Source organism: Mauremys mutica, chromosome 1, assembly GCF_020497125.1.
Source record: "Mauremys mutica isolate MM-2020 ecotype Southern chromosome 1, ASM2049712v1, whole genome shotgun sequence".
In the NCBI taxonomy this organism is placed as follows: Eukaryota; Metazoa; Chordata; order Testudines; family Geoemydidae; genus Mauremys; species Mauremys mutica.
The window spans coordinates 340,211,965-340,234,604 of record NC_059072.1 but is presented as its reverse complement, the minus strand read 5'-3'; the positions used below and the strand labels follow the sequence as shown (position 1 = coordinate 340,234,604).

Below are 22,640 nucleotides of genomic sequence, written 5' to 3'. Positions count from 1 at the left end.
ATAAAGACAATGGTTATCTTCAATTTGCAACTATTCAAAAAGTGCCTCAGGCATCCAGTAAGTCTGTATTAGTTGAACAGTGTTACTTAGATTTTTGTCACAAGTAACTAATGAGTCACAACCCATGGAAATTACTGGTTACTGGATATTTAGAGACCAAACCTTCTTTAGTTTGTCAGATTTCTCTTTCCGGGATGCCCAATATGTTATTTATTTGGGATTCAATCACACCCAATAGCTCACACTGGAGGCAGCGTAGAGCAGCAGAATAAGGGAGGTATGTCCACTTTTCTACTCTTGGTGCTCTGTATTTCCTTGCTGCATGGCTTGGGGTGGGGCCACAACCCGCAGCCCACTTTTCTCCGAGTTTAGGTAGAAGCGAATAGTCCTGATATTCAAAGCACACACCAGCTATTGAGCAAGAGAGGAAAATGGGGGTAAGGCTTCACTTGCGCTCAATCTTCTTTTGCACACAGGCACATGATGACCTTACTTACCAAAGCTAGAAATGTTCTTAGCACTGAGTCCAACTCAGCTACCAGCCAAGTCAATATGAATACTTTCCTTGGCTTCAAAGGGATCCGGAGCTGGGTCCACACACAATGCATCTACCATGCACATCTAGGATATCTGTCTGCAGACCAGCACTATATACAGCCAAGCAAATGAATAATAACTAAACAAGTGTATACTGTAACCTTTCTGCTATTTCTTAGGAAACTGTCTGTGTGCATGGTCCTTGTTAACTGATTGTATGCTAAATGTTGTTTACCTTCTGAGATCCTCGGAGGAAGGCCAGGAGAATACGGCACATCGGTAAAAGGACCAGGCTGCAGTTCAGGTTGAGGACAGATGCTGAAGCTCTGCTAATACATAATCCTAGCTGAACAAATACAGCAAGAGTCAGATTACAGAGCAATAGTATGGTCCAGTGGGTAGGGTGCTTGACTAGGACTTGGGAGACCCAGCTTCAGTTCCCTGCTCTACCATAGGTTTCCTATGTGACCTTGGGCTCTCTGTGCCTCAGTTACTCCCATAAATAAATAACAGTACTTCCCTAACTGAGAGGGGAGTTGTGGGGATAAATGCACTATGTGAGGGGCTCAGGTACTATGGATATGGGGGGGGGTATGACAGAGTGTAACAAAACATCTATTAAACCCTTAATGTCAAAAATTCAGGTGGCTTTACAAAATGAACTAAATTTGTCCAAAAGGACCAATTTTGAAGACCCTGTAGAGTAGGGTGACCAAACAGCTAGTGTGAAAAATCGGGACGGGGGTGAGGGATAAACAGGTGCCTATATAAGAGAGAGCCCCAAATATCGGAACTGTCCCTATAAAATCGGGACCTCTGGTCACCCTACGGTAGAGTAATTAAAATAATTCTTTGTTCTTCCCTAGAGGAGCTTGGAGATGCCCAGTTGTTGCCTCTGAAAGCAGAAGAATCTGGAAAGTTTTTATAAGGGGCAGGACTCAGACCCATAAGTAACTGTAGCTATAGTTCAGACCTAGCCTCATAAAAGAAGAGAGAAAATCTACTGCAGGGGTCGGCAGCCTTTCAGAAGTGCTGTGCCGAGTCTTCATTTATTCACGCTAATTTAAGGTTCCGTGTGCCAGTAATACATTTTAACATTTTTAGAAGGTCTCTTTCTATAAGTCTATAATATATAACTAAACTATTGTTGTATGTAAAGTAAAAAATGTTTTTAAAATGTTTAAGAAGCTTCATTTAAAATTAAATTAAAATGCAGAGCCCCCCGGACTGGTGGCCAGGACCCAGGCAGTGTGAGTGCCACTGAAAATCAGCTCGTGTGCCGCCATAGGTTGCCTACCCCTGATCTACTGTGAGGATTTGTTGACCTAACTTGGCCTGATCCAACTCCCACCAAAGTCAATGGAAAGACTCACTTTGACTTCAGTAGGAATTGGACTGGCCTCTTTTTATGTCAAAAGGTGACATTTCACTTGGAAAGAACTGCCACCCTAAGCAATGCTCACAAGCACATGGAATGGAATAAATCAAAAGCAACACTAATGTCAACGGAGCAACCACCCTCTAAGTGACCAGAGGGGTTAAAGCGGAGGAAAGGATTAAACAGCATGAGGATCCTCATTAGCCACTTAACTAAAAATTAATGACTTTGTGATAAATGAGCCAAAGAACGTCATACATTAATTCAGCTAAAATGGAAATAATTGTGCAGTTTCAGAGACTGTTGGAATAGATTTGCAGTAGGTCCTTACCAAGTCACACGCTGCTAATAAACACATTCCCTAACTTGGACCCCAAATCAGCAGTAGGAAGTTGATAGCTGGGAATTCCACTCACTAAAGCTTTTATAAAATATGCTACATAACATTTACCAGTCCACTTGGATCCTAAGTAATAAAACCAAAACCACGTCAAATAAATGAGAAAAGTACACTTTGTGATGCCTTAACCCCTTATTTTGTTGTCTTATTGTACCGTGTTTGCTCATTCGTTTGCTAATTCAAAAATTTAGCAATTTGCAGCAGTTATTAGTTTGAATTTGCATTTTTCTGTTTGCTTTTACAAAAGATGCAGTTAGACTGTCAGTAGATAAAGAAATTTTACTCCTAAGGGACTTCTATAGAAACACAATATCTCGCACACACACAAAAATGAATTTAAAAAGTATACATGTCAAAAGACAAGTCATTTTTGCATAAGTTTTATGTATGTGTATTTTTTAAATATAAATAAAAATATAGTATCAATTTATAGGTTATGGCTGATGAAAATTTTTGTCCTTTTTCAAAAAAAAAAAAAAACCCCAGCTATTTTTGTAACATGTAACCTCAAATGTAATCAAAACAATTTTAGGTTTTTCTCGCTTTCTTTAGCAGGAAAAAATAAAGGAAAGGGGGGAAAGGAAAGAAAAAAAGAGAGGGGAAAACTAGGAGAGGAGGGTCAGTTTACAGTTAGTTGAAAAATTTAAAAAAAAAACTGTGAAGAGTTTTGGAAAAATATGAACATTTGTCATTTCTTTCTAAACTATTTTGTGAAAAATACAATTTTTCCACCAACTCTAATATTACATGTACATACACATACACTCTCAAATAAAATAATGAACATACACTTCTCATTTAGAACTCACACCGGTACATGTCTATCAAGATTACGTCCACTGTAACATTAGAGGCAGTGCTGTCTTCCTGATGAGGCATAAAACTAAGATCTAAACCCGTTATAGTCATTAAAGATCCCAGGCACATGTTATAAAGGCAGAGGTAATAACCCTGGTTTCTTGGCCGATTTCTGACGTGGGCAGTTATATTGCCCAAACAGTATTAACTCATCCTCTACACCATAGTCTGAACAGGAAAAAAATATTCTTTGAGTCCTGTCCTGTTATTTAGAGTTGCTGTGTACTATTTAGGAGTGCCACGTTCCACTTGAGGGGCTGCATTACAGAGATAGATGAAGAGATGTGTAAGTATTGATTAAGGATTATTGTATAAAGGACAGAGGGGACAAAATCCTGTGGACTGGGGCGGCTCTAGCGATTTCGCCGCCCCAAGCACGGCGGCACGCCGCAGGGGGCACTCTGCCGGTCGCCGGTCCCGCGGCTCCGGTGGACCTCCCGGAGACATGCCTGCGGAGGGTCCGCTGGTCCCGCAACTCCGGTGGACCTCCCACAGGCGTGCCTGCGGATGCTCCACCGAAGCCGTCTGCCGCCCCCTCCCGGCGACTGACAGAGCGCCCCCCGCGGCATACCGCCCCAAGCAAGCGCTTGGCATGCTGGGGCCTGGAGCCGCCCCTGTCTGTGGATCCCTATCAGGCACGGAGCCACAGAAAAGAGGTGATGGTAACAATGATCTTATTTTTACATGGTACCTTTCATATAGAAGGATCTGAAATCACTTGCACACTTTGGGCCCAGCGTCCCCTGTACTGGGAAAGGAAATTGTGGAAGGTTGCATGCCTGCACAGAGTTTGTAATAGTGGATGATTCTCCCGTATACGCCCCATCTCTTTGTAGTGAGTTTGGCCACAAAGCAAACAGGTATCTGAAATACGCACAGATTGTATAAGATCTTCAGCGGAGTGGCCCGCCTGGCTGGAGGGTCTGTGCCTCCACATTGGCTCCCAATCCCCCTTGGTTCCTTTTAGTCCGTTTGTTAGAGCTGAGCTGCTAGGGGTTTCCCTCATCAAACACGAGCCTCCAGAGAATGAAGGGAGGACTATCATGAACAGACTCGCAATTGTTCCTAGTGTTGTGATGATGGCATGAAGGCGTGATCACCCCCCACCCACTCACCACACACATACACCCTGGACCTGCTCCCTGCCATATCAGGGATCTAGATCTCTGCTGAATACCAACTGAGCTGCTTCCATGGGAACAAGGACAAGTGGGATTTAGGTAAAAGAGGCCACAGTCCTCAACCCACGGTTCAAAGGGGATAAAAAAAAATCATTTGAACACTGTGGCATTCACAGTAAATACAGTATTTCTATTTCCTTGCCATAGATTAGGCTTAAAATGATTCCCACATTATGCAAAATGAATTATTTTAGAACATCACAAATATTTTTGGAGTATCAGAAAAGTGGCTCTTGACAATCTTCTGTTTCACTCTGGCATAATATCTGCATAAGCTGAATTCTGGAGAGATGAAGTTTGTTGCTATTTTCATTAATTATTATTTCTGTAAAGGAAATCTAGAAATGAGCTGTGTGTGTCAAAGGAATAATTAAAAAAAACTGTCATCAAAGTGTTTAAACATTTTCATTAGAGGCTTTTGACACAAAGAACGGGTTAGAGAATCTCATTGATTAAATGAGAAAGAGCAATTATTTGAACTACAGTTTATGCAAAATCCAAAAATAAAGTGAGAGTGCTAAGAGTAAACATTCCAAAGCTCAAGAATAATGAGCAAAGCAACTGGTAAACTTTATAACTTCTGTTATCTGACACATGTGATACATCACAAGGATACTGAAATGGACATTTCTGCTTGGGTTGAAATGTACAGCATCCATGCAGCCATTATCTAACAGCACTTTTATCAGATTGCAAGCTCCTAGAGGCAAGGGCCATGTTTTGTTTTGTTGTTCTGTTTGTACAGCACCTAGCACAATGGGGTGCTTGTCCATGACTGGGGCTCCTAGGCATTACAAATAATAAATAATAATAACTAGATGTGCTTATCTCACACAAAATTACAATGGAATCCCATGTCTATTGTTAGCTGAGCCCAGGGTGATTACTGTCTTGAACGTTATTAAATATGTGAAATTATTTCTTGTCAGAATCATAGAATCATAGGGTTAGAAAGGACCACAAGGGTCATCTAGGCCAGGGTTTCTCAAACAGGGGTCGTCGCTTGTGTAGGGAAACCCCCTGGCAGGCCAGGCCAGTTTGTTTACCTGCCCCGTCCGCAGATCCGGCCGATCGCGGCTCCCACTGGCCGCGGATCGCTGCTCTGGGCCAATGGGAGCTGCTGGAAGCGGCGGCCAGTAAGTCCCTCGGCCCGCGCTGCTTCCAGCAGATCCCATTGGCCCAGAGCAGCGATCCACGGCCCATGGGAGCCGCGATCGGCCAGACCTGCAGACGGGGCAGGTAAACACACCAGCCTGGCCCGCCAGGGGCTTTCCCTACACAAGCAGCGACCCCTGTTTGAGAAACCCTGATCTAGGCTAACTCCTGCCAAGATGTAGGATTTGTTGTGTTTAAACCATCCAAGACAAGTGGTTATCCAGCCTCCAAAACCTCCAGTTAAGAAGCTTCCACAACCTCCCTAGGGAGTTTGTTCCATTGTCCTACTGTTCTTACAGTTAGGAAGTTTTTCCTGAGATTTAATCTAAATCTAATGAGACACCTCCCCCATTTACTGCCATATAACTCCTCTCACTCATGAGTATGCATGTCCATCTATCCCATAACTTCAGACCCCTCCCAGCTGTTCTTGCCCCATGACCACCCCCTAAGAATTCTCCATTCACTCTGGTGTAAATCTGGAAGGCAACACTGAAAGCAATGGAGTTATAAAGGTGCAAATTAAATGAGAATAAGACCCCTAGTCTCTGGGTACTGAACTGCCCAGGTACATTATGGGGGAGAGTGAGGGAGGACAGGCAAGAGTAGAGGAGGATGAGAATCAGCCTGCCTTGCTATAAAAAATTAAGAAGTGCCCTCTGCTGGAATCGGGTTGCCATCTAAATGGGCCAGCGACCATTATTTGTATTTTGTCTTAGTGTTATTTAATAAATACTCCCCTATAATGCACTGCCTTCCTACTAATTCAGGTTAATCCATCCATCAACATCATTACAAACAAAAGGTGAAACAACTTCTCAAAAAAAGCAGGACACTTCCAAAAAAGTGTGATCCAAGTATTTTGATGGAAAATGTCACGTGGTTTCAATAATCCTTCGTGAAAGCTTTTCCTGAGCAGAAATCAAATTGGGCAACGTGCTTGTTGTGACAAGCTCATGAGCTGTTGGAAAACTATGGAGAAAGCAACACAATGAGTAATGTCTAGAACCACAGTTTACGGAAGGTCCAGAAATAAATTGGAGAGCTAAAGCTTCTCTTGATAAACATCCAAGAGCTCAAAAATGTCACCAAGTAACTCATTCTTTCCAAGTGATCCCTAAATGGTCTCGCAACTTCCTTTATGCTACCTGGGCGACTTTAAAATGATCATTTAGTAACAAATGGCTCAAAAGAGTGGACCTTTGGATTTTTAAACAATGACAGAGGAAGAGAAGATTCGTGCTCCAAGGCAAATCTTAACAAGGGGACATATCCCTGTTAACTATAAAATAGCAGGCATACAATCCTCTCTTGTCCCCTGGCAGGCTGGCATGGTCTAGAACAGTGGTCTCCAAAGTGGGGTGCACAAAAGGATACTTCATGGTGCGCGGCCGGAGGAGCGCCACCGGAGCAGCACAGCTTCAGCAGTTTGGGTGGGGGTTTTTTTGCTTTTTTTTCCTTCGGCAGTTTGGGCAGGAGTCCAGTTTTTTTTTTTTAGACGCGATATATCGATCCCCGAATGCGCTCCTGTCGACTCCGGAACTCCACCAAAGCGAACAGCGGTAGCGGAGTCGACAGGGGGAGCCACGGACATCGATCCCGTGCCATGAGGACGGTAGGTAACTCGATCTAAGATACTTCGATTTCAGCTACGCTATTCACGTAGCTGAAGTTGCGTATCTTAGATTGATCCCCCCCACCCAGTGTAGACCAGCCCTGTGGAACTCCTTGCCTGAGGAGGTTGTGAAGGCTAGGACTAAAACAGCGTTTAAAAGAGAACTAGATAAATTCATGGAGGTTAAGTCTGTTAATGGATATTAGCCAGGATGGGTAAGGAATGGTGTCCCTAGCCTCTGTTTGTCAGAGAGTGGAGATCACTTGATCATTGCCTGTTGGGTCCACTCCCTCTGGGGCACCTGGCATTGGCCACTGTCGGTAGACAGATACTGGGCTAGATGGACCTTTGGTCTGACCCAGTATGGCCGTTCTTATGTTCTAATGTATTTTTCCTCACAATAAACCTGTGAAATAGGGAGGTTCTATCATCCCCATTTTACAGATGATGAACTGACGGTGCAACTAAGGGTACATCTATGCTGCAAAAAAAGAAAAAAAAGCTCTCAGCAGTGAGTCTCCGAGCCTGGGTCAACTGACTCGGATTCACGGGGCTCCTGCTACGGTGCTAAAAATAGCAGTGTAGACATTCCCATCTGAGCTGGAGACCCAGTGAGGGCAAAGGGTCTCGGAGACCAGGCTCAAGCCCAAGCAGAAATGTCTCCACTGCTATTTTTAGCCCTGCAGCACAAGCCCCACAAATGCAAGTCAGTTGACCTGGGCTCAGAGACTCGCCACCATGGGGTGTTGTTTTGCAATGCAGAAGTATCTGAAATGACTGCCCAAAATCACAAAGGAAGTCTGTGCTAGAGCAGGGAGTTGAAACCAAAGTCACAAGCTAGTATCCAACACACTGAATCACCTTTTTTCTCTAGGCAAGCACAAAGCCAGTATGAGCCATGGAAGTGTATGGGGATGAAGGGGGAGAGAATATGTATAGATATGTCTGAGTGGGGAGCAGGAATGGGTGAAGTGCACTGCTCTCCAGCTATCCCAACCAAGCAACATAGGGTCCCATGGGGACCACTGCCAGCTGGCACATGTCAATCAGGGTAGTCCCTAGGCTGCTCTAACCTGGGCTGAAGCAAAGAACCAGGGAGTCACAACTGGTTCCTGGTTCTCTGGGTGCTGCAGCAAGGGATGCTGGAGGAATGCTGTAATGGAGGAAGCAGCAAAGAATCCTGTGGCACCTTATAGACTAACAGATGTTTTGCAGCATGAGCTTTCGTGGGTGAATACCCACTTCTTCGGATGCACCACTTGCATCCGAAGAAGTGGGTATTCACCCACGAAAGCTCATGCTGCAAAACGTCTGTTAGTCTATAAGGTGCCACAGGATTCTTTGCTGCTTCTACAGAACCAGACTAACACGGCTACCCCTCTGGTAATGGAGGAAATATGCTTTTCTTGGGTTAAGCCGGATATTTCAGCATTAGCATGAGAAAAGACTAAAACTATTTATCATTAATATAAACCACTTGATGCCCCAAAGCTCTCAAGCAAAGTTATCGACAACACTAAGATGAAAACAACCAGGAGTCCGGTGGCACCTTAAAGACTAAGAGAAATGTTTTTTTACACAAGAAATCTTATGCCCAAATAAATCTGTTAGTCTTTAAGGTGCCACCAGATTCCTTGTTGTTTTTGTGGATACAGAATAACACGGCTACCCCCTGATACTAAGATGAAAGTTAATATCACAGTTGCATGCACTGAAACCTAATATTAAGTTCAGGGAATTCATTAGAAGGGAGCTCACAGATAAGACCTCAATAATTAGGGTATTATTTCACATGTTAAACCCATCTTGAAGCACAAAATAAAAGGACCGAGACACCAAGAGTCCATCAGTGAACGTCCATCCATGCCTCAGTTTCTCTGAGTCAAAATTATTTATAGGATCTCTGTGGGTGAGGCAGGCTCCACTGCACACTTTACTTAATTTTTACTCATTTGCCTTTTCTTTGTACTGTGTATTTTTTCCTTATTCCTGATCACAGAGTACATGAAAATGTCACACACCTTACAATCTGGGATGAAAGAAAAGTTTGGAGTTTGATCTTGATTGAGATCAGGTGCTTATTAAAGAAAACTTATTCATACTCCTACAGTCAGCCAAATTTGGCTGGAACTCTGGCAAAAACAGCTTTTCTGGCTGGATTTATTTATTTCCAGAAAATGGAAGTGGGAAGAAAAAACTCTACCAGTACATTTTAGCACCTCATTTTAGCTTGTACTTGTTCCTAAAAGAGGACACTTTGGAGGCACAGAGCTATGTAATTCCATCCTCAATTAATTGCAATTCTTTTAAAGTTATGTTAAGTCACTGGGAGTACACTGGAGTCAAACAGTTTTTAAATGTTTGACGTGGTCATATACTTACAGATACATCTAAATCTATTAAGGACCAGACTCTAATCTCTGGGGTAAATCTGGAGTAACTACTGAAATCAACAGAGTTACTTTAAGTTTACAGCAGCAAAGAATCCTGTGGCACCTTATAGATTAACCAAGTTTAAGTTTACACTGGTGTAACTGAGATCAGAATCTAATGCAATGCAAAATAGGGAAGGGGCAGAAGAAAGCAAACAGCAGCAGCAGATTTAGTCCCTTCCCCAACATAGGGGAATGGTCTTCATAACAATACTGAAGCTCTAAATTCCTGTGACTAACTGTATGAGTCATTTTCTTTCCACACCACTTGGAAACCATTAATCCAGGCCACTCTTCTGAGACTGTTTTTGGTTTTTTGTCTGTTTCTTTCTTTATAGCCAGCGCATGGACACATTATATATGTTACTTGCATGTACCATATGAGCTCTGTAATTCTGCTGGAGAAAATGACACAACCTACCTGAGCAAAGTCAGTCATTGTCTGAAGTGTAACAGAAGCCATCAGAGCCTACACTGATCTCCTGCCTAGATATCTCTTGGTGTTTTATTACCTAGCCATATTAATTTGGGGGGAGGGGATTGGGCTGATATAGGATTTTATTTGCATTTTATTTTTCAAAAACAGGGAAGATGCAACAGTGCCCTGGCCCAGAGCAGGTGACATGAAGCTAGAAAATAAAGATCAGCCTTTTGTCAGCACTCCTGTGTGACACACGCATGTATTGTCCTTCTAGGTATGTGGGCATTTTATATCACGCTCCCTTTGAAGGAACATAGTCCCTTTCTGAAGAATGGGACTCTATTATACACTCTTAACCAGAAGACCATGAAGGGATGATCCTGCCAGATATTGCGTGCCCTAAATAACCACTGAGTCAGTTGTTGGAGAAGGGTGCTCAGCACCTCAAAGGGCACAGGTTGCAGGATCAGGCCCAAAGAGGCTTCTCTTTTGAGATGTTTGGCTCTCTAATACTATCTGGGTCACGGTTTATTGAGAAGTGCTGCTATTTCAGGGATTTCCCCCTTCTCCCCACCCCTTTTTTCCATATTTCTGTTGAATTCATCCTCCTTTGTCATTAATAAATAATAATAACAACTGGAGATATACCAATCTCCTAGAGCTGGAAGGGACCATGAAAGGTCATCAAGTCCAGCCCCCTGCCTTCACTAGCAGGACCAATTTTTGCCCCAGATCCCTAAGTGGCCCCCTCAAGGATTGAGCTCACAACCCCCCTGGGTTTAGCAGACCAATGCTCCAACCACTGAGATATCCCTCCCCTTGTCATGTAGGCCACAATGTAAACATCAATAACATCTCGGGGAGTTAATCAACCCAGGCAAAGCTAGTTGAAAGTAAAGTTAGCTCTTCGAGGTTCAAGTGTGTCTACGTTCATTATAAGGCCTTGTCTATGCTAGACTATTAGGGGAAATATCCCTTCATTGCACAGATATCACTGCACCTATTCTCTTCCATGTAAGCACTTACTCTGTGCTCACCACCCTCGTATCTAAGCTCCATTGGTAATGTAGACAGGACTCCGACATTTTTACCACAGTTCTAGAAGAGACCGTGGTAAAAATGCTGTGGGCTACTTGAGCCCTGTGTGCATTAATGCTCCCAATGTTGCTACTATGGATGAAGCTCCATCTGAGGTAGCACAACAGCGAGAGGTCTCCCAAAAAACATTCATGTAGCCACCCTTGATGGGAGCACTGCCACTTGAGTGGAAAAGAATTAAAAAAGCAAACAATGAATGTTAAAGATCTGTACAGTGCAAAGAATGAGCTCTTTGCTGGCCCTTAACAGATGATAACCCTAATAGCATTGTTGAACTGTTGAGTCTGAGAAGAGAGAACAAAGGGTTAAAGGAAACTGCAAAACACCAGAATGGCAGAAAGAGAAGGCAGACAGAACAATATAATAGGCAGCAAATTGCCTCCAAATCAGACATGGACTATGTTGAAAATTGGACACATGAGTTAAAGCCTTAAACAATATTGTGAAACCCCAATACAGGATAAGGAGCTTAAATAATAAATGAAAAAATAAAAGCTTCTAGTAACAATTTTTGCTACACGAAACACCTACTGGAAGAACCAGACTAATAAACACATCTGGCATCCCTTGGTTACAAGGCAATTAAATACAAAATAGTATATTATAGCAAACAAAGTTTCAAGATGCCTAATTCCCTCCAGACTGTAGTGGGAAAAACAGACTTCAATGGAGTTGCACCAGAAATGTGCAGGGAGAATTTGGCCTTGAATAGCAAAGTCTTTATCATGATAAAGCAACAGCAAAGGAGAGCTCAAGCCATTGTATCACCTGGAACATATTCCAAAAAAGAAATAAAGGAGACATCAACATAATATATTGTAAAATGCTATGTGCAGAAGTACCAGTATAGCTAAAGTATCTCTTTTCACTTCCATTTTCAGTTATGTAATTCCCCCCCTCCTCCCCCAACAAGTTCTTTTTGGGGATGCAATTTCTCCAGTATGGTCTCATGCCCAGAAGATAATTTCTTCCATTAATGATTAGTTGGCCATTTTAGAGTTATCCAAAAATGGGTGGGCAAAAAAAAAGGGGGTGTGGGGAGCATTATTCAGCAATTAAGAAATTATTTCCCATGCTTTTTTTCTCTGCTTAAAAATATAGACTTTTATTTACTCAATTTAATGTAGCTGTAAGCATGGTGGCTTTATATATATACAGAGAGAGAGAGATTATATAGCTTGCACTGTAAACTGTCCAGAGGGAATGTGCAAAGAGGAAAAAATAAATGAGAAAAAATCTGGCCCTGGGTCAAATTATATATGGACAAAGGATTACATTTAGTAGTCACAGGCAAATAACAAGCACCACTCCATCACCGGTTACTGAGAGGACGCTGGGATTCTTACTCAGATAGTGTTCCTGAATCAGAACCAGGAACTCCTTCTTTCTCATCAGCCTCTGACTAACAGATGTATCTAAGGTCCTATTTATTAGCTCCGTATCTGTGCCCCTCACTACCTTTAATGTGTTTGTGCTCACAACACCCTTGTGAGCTAGGGAAGTATTCATACACATTTTACGGATGGGGGACTAAGATACAGACAGACCAAGGGCCAGATTTTCCTCATTATATTTTTTCCCCTTTGCACATTCCCTCTGGACAGTTTACAGTGCAAGCTAACTGTACCTACTCAGGAGATACTGATAACTTCAAGAAAGAAATAGACCTACATCTCACCAACTAGAAACTATTTCTTGTGGATCATCATTGCTAAGGCAAAGTGGAGATGTAAGCATTATACCAGTAGATGCCATCTTTTTCATACTGATAGCCAAAAATTAAGGCAAAAAATAATGCGGCTTATAAATATTTATTAACCAAGCACACAGGAACCATGAGAATGAGATGCAGAGGCAGAAAGATAGTTAATAAAACAACTTCCCTAAGAAATATACATAATGAGAACTGGCATAAAAGTTCACCGGAACAAGCCCACAAGCTTGCTAATGTTATGATGACTCAAAACTAAAGTTCCAGTCATCTGTGATCATGTTTACAGTGTCAGATCTTTTAAGCATGCCTGCAGTTGGCTTTCCTAGCCACTTGACTGGCTCCTTACCCTTTACTCACTCCAACATAGAGATTGTTCTCAACACTATCCACTTGCTAACCCCACAAAAATGTCAACAATCTCATAGGTTTCAGAGTAGCAGCCGTGTTAGTCTGTATCCGCAAAAAGAACAGGAGTAATTGTGGCACCTTAGAGACTAACACATTTATTTGAGCATAAGCTTTCGTGAGCTACAGCTCTCTTCATCGGATGCATAGACTGGAACATACAGCAAGAAGATATTTATACATACAGAGAACATGAAAAGGTGGAAGTAGCCATACCAACTGTAAGAGGTCAATCAATTGAGATGAGCTATCAGCAGCAGGAGAAAAAAAACTTTCTCATAGTAAATTTCTTATTGATCCTCCATTGCCCCCCGACGTTCAAGGGCTACTAAGCAGCCCAATTCGTCCCTCAGCAAAGCATTTCTGCCCCCGACTCCCCACCCCACCGCCTTGGGAAAAGGATCACTTACACCTAGCATCTGATGTAAATAGTAGTACTGTGGCCCATGGTAATACAGCAGGAAGGTTTTCCAGAAGAGCCAGACATTCAGGGAGAGCCAGAAAAGCTAAAACGAACAAGACAACAAGAAAGAATGCATGTAAGTGAAAGGCAATCCAGAACTTCTCAATATTTCTTTCCATCACACAGCACACATGCAATGAGCTCTCTAAGGATTTTGCAGCTGAATGAGAAAACGAGCGGAAAGAAATTACAAAAACAGCCCCTGCTGGCTGTAAAACTTTTTGTTCTCGGCCAGCCTCCCAAAAGTTTGCATTCGAGGTTAAGTCCTTTAGAATCTTATGTAGCATCTTGCATACAAACTGTCTATCAAAACTTACGGAGTTAGATGCTGCTATTAAAGAGTCAAAGAATAAATACATAGCGAAGGAAAAGACAAATTATGAGACATAAGCAAGGAAAAGCACATTTTGAGATGAGCTCCATGCTTTTTCTGCCCCAACCCTGAAGAGAGGCTATAACATAGATCAAACCTGCATGCACCATGCACAGATAGACACACAGTCATTATCCCTTATTTATAGGGGTGCTGAAACAATTTTTGTAGTGCAGGTGCTGAGAGTCACTGAACCAAATTGTAAGCCCTGTTCTCTATATGATGGAAACTATTTCAAGCCAGGGGGTGCAGCAGCACCCCCAGCATCCCTAGTCCCAGCACCTATGCTTATATAGCACACTCGTGCGTATACACACACACATCGACACACGACATACAGAGACAAATCCCTAGTACATTAGCCACCCAACCACACCAGAGACGCGCGTGCAGCTGGGACCCAGAGCACCCCGGACCGTGCGTTGCACACACGCGTGTAAAGCACGTTTCAGGCAGGGCTGCGTGCCGTGCCCACGTACACAGAGCCACGCACGGCAAGTGAGGTCCATGTGCGCACCCCGCCGTGCCCGGAACAAGGCAGGCGGCTCCCCAGCACCCAGGTGCAGCAGCGCCGGGCACGCGGGGCCCGGGCCGGCCGCGGTCCCCCAGCCCCCGGGAGGCTCGGCGCTCGGAGTTTCTGTGGCGGGGGCTCCGCAGCAGCCTACCAGGCAGAGGTGCTTGCTCCCCTCGTTGGCCAGCCAGCTGCTCCCGCACGGAGCCATGGGGCGAGTCCCGCGCCTGCGGCAGCGCTTCGGGGGCAGCCGCTGAGCCGGTCCTGCCGCCGCCGCCGCTGCTGCTGCGGCTCGGTCCTGCCGCTCCCCCTCCCCGCCTTCCGGCCGCCGCCCCGTCCTCTCCCGCCCCGCGCCGCTCTGCCCCCGGGGGCCCGGCCGGGGCAGGCTCGCGCTCAGCAGGCTCAGTCGCAGCTGCTGACGCCCCTGCCCGGACTTGCCCTGGGGCCCTGCCCCCGAAACGGGAGAGGAGGAAAGGGCGGAGTGTGAGCAGCGGCGGGGCACGATGCACCCAGAGGAGGGGGGTGGGGAGGAGAAGGGCAGCTGGGGGCAACTCTGGGCACGGGGGCATGAGCCCGTTGGTCAGGAAGCTGGCGAGGCACTGCCAGACAGTGTCAAAGCAGGGGCAACAAGGCAGGGGCGGGCGGGGGGAATTGGCTGGGAATGGGGTGGTGGACTTCTGTGGGTTGTCAAAGTGAGATGGGGGTGGTGGAGGGGCTTGTGTTCCTCGCTGGATGATGCATGTCAGCATCTCTGCCCCGTGGCGAAGGTGGTAAAGGCCCAGTGTAGCCGAGTGCCTAGAATTCAAAGCCTAAAGATCTCTGAGGAGCTGGGCTCTAGGAGACTTGTTGCACCTGCCTTATACACACACGTGCAAACCTGAGCAGGGCTGTGACCCCATGGGCCACTAAGATTTGGCCCAGCTGCCCCTCCATCGTGCCAGCAGGGAAGGGGCTTTGCCTTTACCACCCAGCTCCAATCGGGTGAAGGGTTGGGCCCTGGCCCCTTGCTTCCTCCCCCCTTCATTGCGCTCTTGCCGAGTTCAGGTTCTCAAAAGCGCCCCCGCATTTTCAGCGCCCAATTGTGCATTAGCGAACAAAAATATATTATACCTCGAAAAAGCTGTTCAAAGAATGAAGCACTTGAAAGTTAGGAAATGCCAGATTTACCATTGCCGGCATGACCTTATTTCTGTCCCCTTGAATGTCCATCCTGTGCACTGAAGGACATGGGGGGTCCTGTGGAAAAAACAGTATGTGATCATGTAATTAAAGACTGTTGCCACAGTGCATACAGACAATGGAGCTGAATTAAGCACTGTAGTAACGGGAAACAGAGACGGTGTTGCAGAGAGGCGTCCTAGGAAAGTCCCGGACCTTTTCTTTTATTCCCTTTCTTACAGACAGGTTACTCATTACTACATGATTGACATCAAACAGGTTACTCATTACTACATGATTGATATACTTGTTTATTTCCTACTAATTGGTTAAGGCTGGCTTTCCTCAATGGGCCATTGTCTTGTGTCTTCCGTGTAACTAAGACTAGCATAACAGAGTGTACCTCCTGTACCGTACTATGAGGGGAACAATACCAAGGTTCAATGCAGGGACAGCGTGGTTTGCCAACACTTGTACCCACATCTCCCCCTTTTTGTTTTGTTAAATATGACTAATACTTTCGAGGGGGCCCTGGGTAGGTCCACGGACAGCCCTTGATAAAGAGAGAAACAAAGGAGGGGACACACTGAATGCCGCAGCAAAATAGCACGAGCAAGAGTACAGTGAGTCCTCCAAAGGTGACAAGCTGATGCAACCACCCAATGTTAGGAAGCCATGAGGAAAGCCAATCCCACCATCCCGCGAGGGGGTCTGGATTGTATCTGATTTGATCTGTTAAATTTTTAATAATCTTGAGTTGATTTTCAACTGAATGATGGTGATCAGAAATATTAAAGCAACACATATTATTAACCTTTTCACACCCATAATGATGCAGCATAAGTAAATAATCTATAGCCACTCGATTTTGCAACACCCCATGGCGGATGTCTTCCTGCTCATCATTAAGGAGGGCTATAGCGGTAGATGTCGCATTCAAAGCCTTAGTGGCCGCGCAAGCCAAACCATTAATTCGCATACTGTTTCCCGAGGCCAACCCGGGGACCCCGACAAGAGAAACAGCCAAAGCGACAGTCTCGGTTTTTGAAAGTAAATGTACATGGCTATCACAGGAAGCATCCAAAGGAAGGCTGCGACTAACTCGCGAAATATTTAAGAGCTGCCTTTTGGTTGGTAATATAAGCGCAAATCGGCTTAGGCAACAACAAGTGCCATCACTAAGATTGGCGGGCATATAATTGAAAGTATATCCTGAGCATGTCCAAAACCACCCATTTGGCAGCTGTACATGCTTGTATATATAAGAGATATTTGTCACAGCAGAACAATTCAAGGCTGGAGCAGGAAACTGCTTACAATTACTCATAGTACAATTGGTCATGCGGGCACAGGTTATGTTATGTGTGGCAGCATAGGGGGTGCGAAGGGCGAGCGCATTCCTTGGTCTGCGAGGTGTTTGAGGTCCCCAATTATGATAGCCAGCATAGCCCAAACCATGAATGGTGGAATTGGGCTCCAGATTGGAATAAAACCAAGTAGCATTTTCAACATCATTAGGATTATAGCATACAGGAATCAGACAGGTACCTAAAATGTCTCCCACCGTAACTTGCTGGGAGAGACAAAAGGATGTCTGATTTAAAGTGTGAATAAATGTCTCCCACACATTGGTGGAAGGGAGAGGGGTTGCAACACCTTGCGGCAAACACAGAACGGTCACACAAATGTACATAATCCAACAAAGAGAATTAGCATTTAAGCTGGCTACTAGCGCAAGAAAATAATTTTCTGTAGTCTTATCCGCCTTAGTTTGTTCTAATACACGTTCAGCCTGCCACGATAAAGCTTTGACCTGTCCCCAAGTTATGGCAGCGTTGGGTGTGCCACGCTTTCGGGCCTTGTCGATCTTGTTCACCCTATCTGTCAGGGTCAGACTGAAATCCGGAATGGGATTCTTTAGCCCCTGATGCCAGGCCATCTTTCCACGGCTTCACAAAGCGAGCGGGAACCCACACAGGGCCGGTTTCAGTTGACACCGCTGCGTAGCCCCGGCCCCAGGTAATGAGCGGCACGGGCAGGCTCCACTCTGGTCCTGGCAGCTTGCGATATATCATCTTCGGCGCTGGAAGGGGCTCGGTCTGTCGATAATGGCGCTGGGCTCTAGATAAAAACTGATTATTAAACAAGGTTAAATTTAAATGATTCAGTGTAAACAAGACACGAGCCAGCCATTCTTCCTTATCTTGCAAGGATAGGGGCACTCCTCCTTTTTGTTTTTGTTTAGTAAGGGCCTCCTTTAGGGTGCGGTTAGCCCTTTCAACAATGGCCTGACCCCGGGAATTATAAGGAATGCCAAATTTGTGGAGAATGCCCCTCCGGGCACAAAATGCGGCCATGGCGGAGGAATAGTAAGCAGGGCCATTGTCGGTTTTCAACTCAGCGGGGCTGCCCATTACCGCAAAACTGCGAATCAAGTGATTGCAAACATGTTTGGTAGCCTCCCCTTTTTGGGCTGTTACCCAAGTGTAGCCTGAAAATGTGTCGATGACAACGTGCAGGTATTTCCAAGGGGAGAAGGGGGGAAAAAGGGTAACATCCATCTGCCAAAGTTGATTGGCTCCGAGACCACGGGGATTTACCCCTATGGGAGGACCCTGTGGGTTAAGGGTGCATTGAGGACATTGTTGAACAATACCTCGAGCATCAGAAAGAGGGATCTGAAATTGTTTAGCCAATGCCTTGGCATTTTGATGATGTAGGGCATGACTTTCTATAGGAGTACAAGGGAATGCCCGGAGTTGGGTATCCGCCTGGGCATTGCCTTCCGTCAACATGCCAGGGAAGGGTTGGTGGCTTCGGATATGAGCAATAAAAAACTGATCGGTACGGGAATGAATGAGATGTTGCAATGCTAAAAACAAAGCTAGCAAATTTTTATCTAGTGCCGGTGATACATAACTGCCACTAATATTTGAAACAACATTGGCTACATATAAACTATCAGTAATAATATTAAATGGCTGCATTGAAAAACGATTAAAGGCCAAAATTACTGCAGCCAGCTCAGCACGCTGGGCGGAGCTTTGGGGTAGGGTAAACAAGGAACACCAGCGTGTGGTAAGTGGGTCACGCCAAGAGAGAACCCCACGGTGTGGACTTCCGTCCGTAAATACTGTAAGCACATCTGGCAGCGGGGTTGGTGAGAGTAAATAGCGAAAACTAAGGGGTAATCGCTGTGTCATGCCAAAACGGGGGTCCTTTAAGGTATGAAAGGTAAGGTTCCTGTATAACCTGCACACGCACATTGAACCTCAGGAGTTGTTTCACAAAGGGTTTGCCATAAATGTAGGGGAATTGGAAGAACTATTTCTGCTGGATCAATAGCAAAAAGCACTAATGCACGTTGGCGCCCTTTTGTAATTAGGGAAGCAAGCATGGAGGGAAGGGGAGTATTTGCTGGGGTGTGGGCGAGATAAAGCCATTCAAGGATTCGTACCGTCCCAGCCTCGGGTGCTTGAAAGAGGGCGGCACAAGGCTGGGTCACCCCTTGAAGACAAGCGAGACGTGGAGGCTCGTTATCCACGGCACGATCCACCCAAACCTTTGCGAGAGATTGATTCACCTGCGCAATGGCATCTAATTGTGTTTTTGTGAGAGAAATGATATCGGAGGGGTGACGCCCCTGCCGAAGAGCTTCAAATAGAGGACTTAACATGTTGGTATCCAGGTGATAATAGGGGCATACCCAATTTATAATGCCCAATACTTGCTGAAGGGTGACGTAATTAATGTTGGTTTCCAAAGCAATTTGCGGGATAATTGGAATGGAGTAGGCGGCCATCATTTTATGTCCTAGATAAAAAAAGGGTTCTAAATATTGTACCTTTTCTGGGGCTATCTGAAGGCCGTATTCCTGAAGCATCTTTTGCAGGTCAGTTTTCCATGAGGGAGGGAGCTCTGGTCCTGCTATGAGGATATCATCCATATAATGGTAAACCTTAAGCGTAGGGTACCGTTTGCGAAAAGGTGATAGAGACTGATTCACGTAATATTGACAGAGGGTGGGACTGTTCAGCATACCTTGGGGAAGAACTTTCCAATGGTAGCGTTCTGTTGGCTGACTATTATTCAAAACAGGGATTGTAAAGGCAAAGTACTTTCGATCATGGGGGAGGAGAGGGATAGAGAAAAAACAGTCCTTAAGATCGATTATTGCTAACTGATAATCGTGTGGTATAACATTCGGGTTCGGGGTCCCACATTGAAGGGCTCCCATAGGTTCCAAAATTTTGTTTATAGCTCGGAGATCATGTAATAATCGCTAGCGGCCAGATTTTTTCTTAATAACAAAGACTGGAGTATTATATGGGCTAGTAGTAGGTTCAATATGTCCCTCGGTTAACTGTTCCTGAACTAATTCTTTAAGGGCTATTAATTTTTCCTGAGGGAGTGGCCATTGTTCAACCCACACTGGGACGTGGGTTTTCCATTCCAGGGGGAGGGCAGTGTGTGAAGAGCATTGACGTGTCATGGCACAACTAGGGAGGCTCCCAGTTGAGATAATAGGTCTCGTCCCCAGAGATTAAGATCAATTGGCAAAATGCACGGACGAATTTTTGCAACCTCTCGCCCTTCCTCACTATCCCATACTGAGAGCCAATTGGTGCTCTGTCGAGAAGATTGCGGGCCTCCCACTCCCCAAACTGAGGGGGAGATTTCAGAAGGCCAGGAAGGGTCCCAATGCTTTTGTGCAATTACTGAAACATCCGCTCCAGTGTCTAGCAACCCATAGAGCTCCTTACCGTTGATGGTATACTTACGGGTCGGCTTGTGGGTTCGAATGTGTTGTAAGACCGCAGCAATCTGTGGATGAAAAAGGGGACCTTGCTCCAGATTAACGCGAGTATAACCAAATCCGCCGGCACGACTCGCCTGGCCGGGTCCGGCCGGCGCTGTGTAAGGTAAGATTAGCAGTTGAGCCCAAGAATCCCCCGCCTTTAATTTGAGGGGAAGGTGACTCCAAATTTGAACATAGATAATGCCGGTGTAATCAGAATCAATAACTCCGGGCACAATCATAATAGACTGACTACTAGCAGATGAGCGAGGCAAAATCAACCCAAATGTATCCGGGGGAAGCGGACCAGAAAGCTGCGTAGGCATGAGGAGTATGTCACCAGGAAGAGGGGATTGCATATCTACTGCATTGATAAGATCCAAACCAGCACTGCCTTTTGTGGCCGGTTGAGCGGCCATGGCAGGCAGGGCTCCCTCCTTTAAACCGGGGCTGAAGGGGGGCCCGGTTGAAAGTTTCCCGAATTAGCTGAAGTCGAGGAGCGACATTGATTGGCCCAATGATATCCTTTGTTACATTTTGGGCACTTTTTAATAGGACGGCCCCCGGTTGTGTTAGCTCCGCCCTTATAAGCACCACCTCCTGGGGCTCGGCACTCCTTTTTAAAGTGTCCGGGTCGCTGACAGTTAAAGCAGTTACCCGTAGGTTTGTTACCTTGACGGATTGCTCCCGCCAACAGTGCCATAGCGTGGGTCTGAGTGCCTACTTCGGCACATGCCTGCAACATATCAGCGAGTGTGTAATTAGGGTGGTGAATGATAGTTTGGAGAATTTTCCGACAATCAGCATTGGACTGCTCATATGCTAAGCGTAAAAGGAGTTCCACCTGAGCGTCCGGATTGTCAATTTGGCATTGAACAGCCTCTTTGAGGCGATCAACGAAATGATGATAAGGTTCCGTAGCTTGTTGTTTAACATTTGTGAATGATCGAAGGGGCTTACCGGAGGCCGGAACCCGCCGAAAGGCTCTCTGAATGCACATTGCCGTGCGGTGAAAAGATTCCATGGGCAATATAGATTGTTGTTCTATGGTGGCAAAAGCTCCTGTCCCATATATTTGCTCAGCAGTATTCTGCGCGTTACCGAGTGCTAGGGCTGCCAATTTAAACTCATTATCCCATACCACGTATTGTGCAGGGGAAAGGATCATACGAAATAGATGTTTCCAGTCCTCCGGGATCATAGTATAACTATTGGCGATCCCTTCTATCATACCCTGCACATAAGTGGAACGCAGCCCTGACTCACGTACCACTTTGTTAAGCTCCCGAAGAATTGAGTACGGGAGGGTGGAGTGCCGAGCTACCACCTCACCTGCCTCATTGGGAGGGTCATAAGACAGAGGAAACACCAAAGGGACTTCTCCCTCCCATTGTTCCAATAAGGGGTCTTGTCCGCTTGCTCGCGCCGCCGCAAGGGCGGCGCAAACAGCGCCCTGATGAAGAGACTTCTGCCCCAGGGTGTCCACCACTGGTGTAGAAGTTTTTGGTGCTAAGGAAGGGGCCGGTGGGAGCACTCGGGGATATGCTGGAGGTGCCTCCACCGAGAGCAAGGGAGGTACAGAGGGGGACGCCTCTTTTCGTAATCTCCCCACCGCAGCTGAACAGTGCTGCCATAACAGAATATGTTGGATCTCAGCTCGAGGTTCCCGAAATAATGCCGCCCCGATCTTTATCCAATCGGAGTGGTCTAGGGAGCCTCGGTTCGAGTACCATGGGCACTTGTACTCAATTGCTCGGAGCAATTCCTCTAAGTGTCGTAACGATACTGCAGTACACCCGTCCTGTTTGATAAGTTTCAATAACTCTTTTGCATGATCTTTTTGCTCAATGGATAAGTCCCCCCCATACTCACGAGGGAGCGCGTTGCGCTGTGGTGCACCAAGGCTAAGCCAGCCGATGAGTCGGGGGTCTTGTGTCTGGATCATGTCGGGGTCACCAGATGTAGTAACGGGAAACAGAGACGGTGTTGCAGAGAGGCGTCCTAGGAAAGTCCCGGACCTTTTCTTTTATTCCCTTTCTTACAGACAGGTTACTCATTACTACATGATTGATATACTTGTTTATTTCCTACTAATTGGTTAAGGCTGGCTTTCCTCAATGGGCCATTGTCTTGTGTCTTCCGT

At 45.5% G+C, this 22,640-nt stretch overlaps 1 protein-coding gene and 1 long non-coding RNA gene across 5 annotated transcripts in view; both read right to left on the bottom strand.

Moving 5' to 3' along the window:
• Window positions 1-14,476, bottom strand: part of NOX4 (NADPH oxidase 4) — a 163,184-nt gene extending 148,708 nt beyond the window's left edge. For 2 of the 4 annotated variants that reach the window (XM_045020157.1, XM_045020172.1), the window contains exons 1-3: window positions 14,369-14,430; window positions 13,605-13,700; window positions 773-883 (exon numbers count right to left, since the gene is read on the bottom strand). In XM_045020157.1, the coding sequence (XP_044876092.1) occupies window positions 773-883; window positions 13,605-13,613 (120 nt within the window). In that variant the 5' untranslated portion in view covers window positions 13,614-13,700; window positions 14,369-14,430. Of the gene's footprint in view, window positions 1-772; window positions 884-13,604; window positions 13,701-14,368 lie in introns of all 4 variants that reach the window. The other 2 variants (XM_045020189.1, XM_045020165.1) reach the window with 2 other exon arrangements.
• A 3,298-nt stretch (window positions 14,477-17,774) lies between these two features.
• On the bottom strand, window positions 17,775-22,440 carry LOC123372167. The gene is made up of 4 exons (XR_006580152.1): window positions 22,370-22,440; window positions 21,170-21,233; window positions 20,481-20,523; window positions 17,775-17,831 (listed from the first exon to the last, which is right to left on the bottom strand). It is a non-coding gene; the product is annotated as an uncharacterized LOC123372167 (long non-coding RNA).
• Window positions 22,441-22,640: the final 200 nt, after the last annotated feature.